Source organism: Mustela nigripes, chromosome 13 (assembly GCF_022355385.1).
Source record: "Mustela nigripes isolate SB6536 chromosome 13, MUSNIG.SB6536, whole genome shotgun sequence".
NCBI classification, from domain to species: domain Eukaryota; kingdom Metazoa; phylum Chordata; class Mammalia; order Carnivora; family Mustelidae; genus Mustela; species Mustela nigripes.
In genome coordinates this window covers 49383381-49390543 of record NC_081569.1, presented here as the reverse complement: position 1 = coordinate 49390543, position 7163 = coordinate 49383381, and the positions used below count along the sequence as shown (strand labels likewise).

Below are 7163 nucleotides of genomic sequence, written 5' to 3'. Positions count from 1 at the left end.
TAAAGAGGGGAAAAGCCATTCACATGGTTAGGTTACACCCCCAGCATTCCAGCTGCCACTTTCGGGAAGTGAAAATCCCAGGACGGCATTTCAGGACATGGATACAGAAGCAAAGTTGTAAGATTTTTCCCATCCCCTGGTGATTGAGCCGGCCTGACATCCCTTGGGAGTTTGGTTTGACTTTAGTTCCTCTCCTCCTCTCTGACCTTCTAGGAGTGGTTGCTGTGGACAAGAACTGCTGCACACCCATCTTCCACATGCAGGAGAGCTGAAGTGGCCAACACTGGGTGAGGTCGCAGGTCCCCTCCTCTCCCTGCCCAGGAAACATCCCCCTCCCAGAACCTAGGTCTTCCCAGTCTTCCAGCTGCGGGTTCCTGGATGCCGGCCCCACCAGCCCCCACCCCCAGAAGAGGTGCTGTTGGAATTCCAGCCATGCCAGGACTCCTGAGGAGATAGAGTACCTCCCTTTCCCTGCTGCTCTGGGGATTACACGTTTATGTGCCCTCTGCAAACCTGCAAGAGCTATTTGTTTGTTGCAAATGGCCCCCCAAGATGAAGATGACTTTCTGGGGTTCAGGCATCATTGCCATAATGGCTTTCATTGTTGATCTTTGTGAACCAGCAGACAGATGAGGTTCACATGATACTATAAACAAGACTCACCCTTCCCAGCAGTCCTGAAAAAAGAGTGGTGTAGATGATTCCCTACAATGTCCTTCTTTACAAGGTCCTTGGTTCCCTCTAAAGTGAAACCAATATGCTCCTCCCACCTATCTTTCTTTGGAAGCCAAGCCCCTTTGTAATCTGTATAAGATTCCCTCCCCAGAGATCCGGGGATCACAGAGACTGGCTTTCTGCTCTGTCCTAGAGAACAAGCTAGACATCCAGGTCAGTGGCTGAAGAGATGATCTCAGGGACTCCTTCTATTATGCATTGATTGGAGGGACCAAGGTGGCTGAGGTTAGCACCAAAGAAAGCTTGCGGTGGACCAATATCAGGATGGAGCATGTGGGCTGCAGGGAACCAAAGGCACTGGGGGAGGGAAGCATTGCTTTTGGGAACACACTGGCATCCCTCTATGATGCTGGTGTTAGGCACTGGGCTGTTGCCCTTGTGTTGGAGGAAAACAGGCCTCGTTCTGTCCGTCATGATCCTGCAGGTCATGTGGTATTTCAGGGATGCCGATCAGCTCATGGCTTATTCAAAAGGATTTTTTAATAAGCCCCTTGAGCACTGGGTATAAATATATTAATTTTTCAAATGTATCTTATTTTTTGTCTTGTTTTTAAGATTTTATTTATTTATTTATTTATTTATTTATTTATTTATTTATTTGACAGGGATGGATAGAAAGCACAAGCAGAAGGGGCAGCAGAGGGAGAGGGAGAAGCAGACTCCCCACTGAGCAGGGAGCTGGGTTCGAGACAGGGCTCGATCCCAGGACACCCAGATCATGACCTAAGCCCAAGGCAGACACTTAACAGACTGAGCCACCCAGGGGCCCCCTCAAATGTATTTTAAATTTTAAAATATCTAATATTCAGACACAGGACTGCAGGATTTTAGTTCTCTATCAGGTCACTACCCAGAGGCAAAGACCCGCCTCTCTGCAGCGAGTGGGAGTTGAATGCTTTCGGACAAGAGTGTATGTAACTGTCACATTCCTTGGAAAATTGCACAGGAGAAGGGGTAGCTTTCTGGCTGACCAAAAGGGAAACTGTGAGCCAGGGAGGCCACAGGTAGGAGCTGGGGTTCTTTCTAAGGCAATGTTTTTTCTCCTCTCTCCTTTTCCCAGCTAGGTTCTTCCAGAGGAGTGAGACCACCATGGCTCAGGAGAGGTTCTTCATCCTCTTTCTACCACTGGTCCTGGTGCTGCTGGTGCTGGGCTATGTCCAGCCTTCTCTGGCCAAGGAAACGCAGGCTGAGAAGTTCCTGCGGCAGCACATGGACCCAGACACCTCCACAGTCACTGCCAGCTACTGCAATAAAATGATGAAGCACCGGAATATCATGGTTGGAGATTGCAAGCTGGTGAACACGTTTATCCATGAGCCTCTGCCAGATGTCCAGGCTGTCTGCTTCCAGGGAAATGTCCCCTGTAAGAACACGAAGCCCAACTGCCACAAAAGCAGTTCCAAAATGCACATCACCGACTGCCACCTGAAGAAAGAGGCCAAATACCCCAAATGCGAATACAAGACCCAGCAGCTACGGAAATCCATCATCGTGACCTGTGAAGGGAATCCATACGTGCCAGTCCACTTTAATGGTTCTGTGTAGGTCTGCACCTGAGGCCAGAGCAGCGAGATGCCCCGCTTCCCTGTTGTGGCACCTGCTTCTCCCCTCCCCCTTCCTGGCTCTGAGAGAAAGAACTCCAGCCAGGGCTCCTGTCCCAAACACACATGCCTTCCTACCCCAGGGCTTGCCCCTGTGTGATTTGGGGGATGAGGGGGACCCCGTGTAAACCACTTCCTGGACTATTTCAATAAAACACAGTTGCAACCACCTGGATTTCTGAAGCTGTTGCCATCTGGTACTGTCTGTGTGATTGCATTCCTGCTCGGGTAAGAACTGTAAATCTGGGTAGATTTCATAAGCATCGAATAGAATCATTACGTGCCTTTGCTCCTGACTTTTGGTTCTCGGTGACCTGAGATCATTCCTTTTCTCAGAGATGCCTTGTTGTCAAATATGAAGTTGTTAATTATTGGCTATTTGAGATGAAAGGGAGCTATAGTCTGGGACTGTCCTGCTGGGTGAGCTGATGGAGGGTGAGCTCAAATACCGAACTCTCTGTCATGGAAGGAAGGACAGGGTGACTTCAAGAAAACCCGGCTCAGACCCTGGCTGGGAGGACATGGGGCTGAAATTATGATCCTAAATTTTCCTTTTCCTTTTATTGAGTGAGCTATTACCATATCACAAAAATAGCCATCTCTTAGTTGGAAAGTCAGAACATTCCATTTAGGAGCTAGAAAGGTATGTAAGGATTATTAAATTAAACAAGAATAAGTAGATTTTGAATCATGTATCCACTTTAATGGATTGGGCCTGCCTAGAACGTTGCAGAAAAAAATTCTAATAAGCGATGTGGTTGAACAGTAGCCTCTGTTGAAGGCAGGATGGAGATAAATGTGTGTGTTCCACTTGCCATCCCTGAGATAATGTAATCCCCACTTTTACAGAGGAACGGCCTGAATCTCAGAAAGGGTAAGAGACTTGCTCATGGTTGCTGCTTCCTAGTGGCAAAACTGAGACTAGACCCCAGGTCTCCTGGCCTCCAGTCCTTGTTCTTTCTTCACCACAGTGGACTCAGGAAGAAAATCCTGCACTCTCCCTTTTTTTAAGTGCAGTAGAGGAGGGCACCTGGGTGGCTCAGCCTGTTAAGGGGCTTACTCTTGATTTCAGTGCATATCATGATTTTCAGGTTCGTGGGATGGAGTCCCGTTTGGGCTTTGTGCTCAGCTCAGAGCCTGCCTGGAGTCTTCCTCTCCTCCTCTGCCCCTCCCCTGCCTACACCTTCTCTCTTTCTCTCTCTTAAATAAATAAGTAAATCTCTAAAAAAGAAGTAAGGTAGAGGAGATTTTGGATATGGCATCAAGGAAGTAGGTCTAGGGAGACCTGAGAAACAAGATCAGAAAGGATGGCATAGTAGGGTACTTAGTTCCCTTGGTTCTGTTGACCTCCTGTTCTGAAAAGTTCACTGATCAAATCACTCAGGAGGAGGAGGAAAATCATTTTTTCTCACAGGAAGCGTAGCTTCACTTTTCCAGAATTCTACCTTTGTCTCTTGGGCTTTTAGGAATGGCGGGTACAATCCATGGCAGCCTTGATATATTATTTAAGTTCTGTAGTGTGATGTCCAGAGCTTGTAGTTTTTGCAGCATCCATGCACTCTTGAAATTCCTTCAGCCAGCCTAGACACACAGAGATGTCAAACCATCAATTCTTTCCTCAATACATTCTTTTCTCTTTCCTTTCTTTTTCTTTTAAAGATTTTATTATTTATTTATTTGGCAGAGAGAGAGAGAGCACAAGTAGGGAGAGCAACAGAGGGAGAGGGAGAAGCAGGCTCTCTGATGATCAGGGAGCTGAAGTGGGGCTCGATCCCAGGACCCTGGGATCATGACCTGAGACCTTTAATGTCTGCCTTTGGCTCAGGTCATGATCCCAGGATTATAGATGGAGCCCCACCTTGGCCTCTCTGCTCAGCGGGGAACCTGCTTCTCCCTCTCCCTCTGCCTGCCTCTCCCCTGCTTTGTGCTCTCTCGCTCTGACAAATAAATAAATAAAATCTTAAAAAATAGAAAAAAAATAAACACAGTTTGTACCTGGAGATGACAGGTGTGTGAAAAGTGAGATAACCATTGTAACAGAGGCTAGTTCCATCTTTCACATTCTACAATTACATTTTGTTAAGGAAACATTGACTACCTAGGAAACAAAGCCCTGACAAGCCAGGTAGTTCAGTCTGGATGATATACCCTTCTTAGAGATGAGACTCAGAGGCAGCCTGAATGGGCAGAACCGACCTTAAACCTACCACACTCTGGCTCCCTCTGAGCAGCAGTGCTCAAGAAAGAGCCCTGGAGCTTGGAAGTAGCCCCTCAGGACTCTGCTGCTCCCTGCTATCACCACCCTGTCTGGGCCTCAGGACAATCTCTAGCAAGGGGACAGTCAGAACTACCTTGTAGTCCGGTGTGAGGGTTCAGTGAGGCAATTTAGATAAATTGCCTTACAAATGGGAACTTTCAATCTGCTCCAGAGTATGTTCTAAGTGAATGTAAAAATAAGTTAGCTGTCCATCCTAGTACCTTAGTTTGTCTGCCATATACTAAAATGGCTATTATTTTAGCTGTCTCCAGCATTAAAAGACCAAAGTCTAATCTAATTGATACTGACCTCTCAGATACCCATTACAAAAAAATAATCATAATCATAATAAAAATATCTACTCAGTTGTGCCCAGAATGTTCACTTTTCCTAGGCTTCCTTAGGTCTGGTAACAGCAAATGCATCTGGAAGGGTTTCCTATTGTCAACCCATAGCCCCTGGAACCCACACTCATGCGGGAGCTTCAGAACTTATCTCCAGGGAAGACCGGTAGCACACAGAGGGACTTATGGACAGCATGTGCACTACAGATAAACCCATGGGCCTTCGGGCTGCTGTCTTGCTCCAGTATATTCCTCCTAATTGGTTTATGCTAGTAAGAGTTGGCAAAAAAACCAGAATGTCCTGAACATGGGACTGATTAAAATATGATGCATATCCTTACAACAGAATACTATGCAAATAGAACCAAGTGCACTTTTGCTACTGACATGAAATAGGTTCAAAATATATTCTTAATGGGAAAGAGGAAATAGTGTACAACATTGCATATAAAATGTTATTATTAGTGACAGAAAAAGAGGAGAGAAACACATGCACCAGTATACATGTTAATTCACTTTTTAAAAAATGTTTTCTTTATTTACTTGAGAAAGAGAGAGCCTGTGAGCAAGGGGGAAAGGACAAAGGTCAAGAAAGAAGCAGACATCCCCACTGAGCAGGGAGCCTGACCACTCAAGACCAGGAGCTCCAATCCCAGAACCCGGGGATCATGACCTGAGCTCAAGGCAGACATTTAACCCACTGAGCCTCCCAGGTGCCCTGTCAATAAACTTTTATTTTTATTTATATTTTTGGTAATAATATATTAGTTTATTATTATTTTAAATTTTTTCATTTAAAGTCAACTAATTAACATATAATTATTGTTAGTTTCGAGGTACAGGTCAGTGACTCATCAGTCTCATATAATCCCCAGTGCTCATTACACCATGTGCCCTCCTTAATGTCCATCACCCAGCTACCCCATCCCTCTACCCCTCTCCCTTCCAGAAACCCTCAGTTTGTTTCCTATCATTAAGAGTCTCTATGGTTTGTCTCCCTCTCTGGCTTCCTCTGGTTTTATTTTTTCCTCTCTTCCCCTATGATCCTCTGCTTTGTGTCTTAAATTCCACAGATCAGTGAGATCATACAATAATTGTCTTTCTCTGAATGACTTCTGTCACTTAGCATAACGTCCTCCAGTTCCACCTAGTTGTTGCAAATGCCAAGATTTCATGTTTCTGACGGCTGAATCATATTCCATCAAATATATTAATAACATTTAATACTTAAATCTGTGTAATAGATAAAGACGGTGAAGGGACATAAAAAACTGAACTGCGTCTGGAAAAGAAACTGGGGCCTAACAAACAACGACCAAAGGAAAACATCCTTTTTACCAGATTTATTTCTCAGTGTTGCATTTACGCTTACCATTTCCATAGATATAAAGGAAAAAGTCAAAGAGACTACCTCACTGCAAACCCTTCTCGGTCGGTAAGGAAGATCCTGGTAATAGAAAGTCCAGACAATGACGTTAGGAAGAAAACTTAAAAGGGACCACCGTGATGAAACCTTGAGCTGACCCAGACACCCCCACATGTCACCCCGCAGCAGCCCAGCAGACAGAAGCACACATCCCTGCCTTTCACACAACTAACCACCGTCGTGATGGAGAGTTCGTGGTACAGAGTAGGTGCTCTTTATCTGAAGCCTATTGGCTTACTTTCCTGCAGTGTTCCTCAGTGTCAGCCATTTTGACAATCAGGCCTGTAGTTCTGCAGAAACAATGAAACTAAACCTTAAAAGGAACGTGGAGCCCATCAGGTAGCATTAGTCTCTGACTCACTAATCTGACCACTCACTTATCAGGTGCCTGACCAGAAAGACCTCAGCAACCACGGAAGAGGGAGTGTTCTAAGAGGCTGAATATGGCTGATATCGTGTATGATTCAAGATGCTAATGTTCTTTCAATGACAAGAATTTGGCACCATTACTTTTGCAGTCAGCATATAAAAGTCTAGAGAAAGAAACAGCCCAAATAGCAGACCTTCGAACTAATCCCCTTGAAGCCAGGAGCAGTTTGGAAAAGATACAGGCATGTTGCAACAGAGGTCCCAAAATGGATGCATCAAATGCCCTGAACTTGCTTTAGGATTGTAGGGCTGCACCAAGGACCAAGCCAATGGCCAGGGTCCATTCACATCACACTGAGCTTCTGATAGAGTTCAGGACAGGCTATTACAGAATATGGCAACTTGGCAAATTCAATCTTTTAAGTTGAAGA

General features: G+C 45.3%; 1 protein-coding gene across 1 annotated transcript; it reads left to right on the top strand.

Moving 5' to 3' along the window:
- Window positions 1–219: 219 nt before the first annotated feature.
- LOC132029233 (ribonuclease pancreatic-like) lies at window positions 220–2423 on the top strand. The gene is made up of 2 exons (XM_059418548.1): window positions 220–287; window positions 1796–2423. Exon 2 carries the CDS (start codon window positions 1825–1827, stop codon window positions 2278–2280), a length of 456 nt encoding a protein of 151 aa, XP_059274531.1. The 5' UTR covers window positions 220–287; window positions 1796–1824; the 3' UTR covers window positions 2281–2423.
- The last annotated feature ends 4740 nt before the right edge of the window (window positions 2424–7163 follow it).

Excerpts from the sequence above, each read along its gene's own strand:
- LOC132029233 (XM_059418548.1), top strand. The coding sequence starts at position 1,825 with ATGGCTCAGGAGAGGTTCTTCATCCTCTTTCTACCACTGGTCCTGGTG.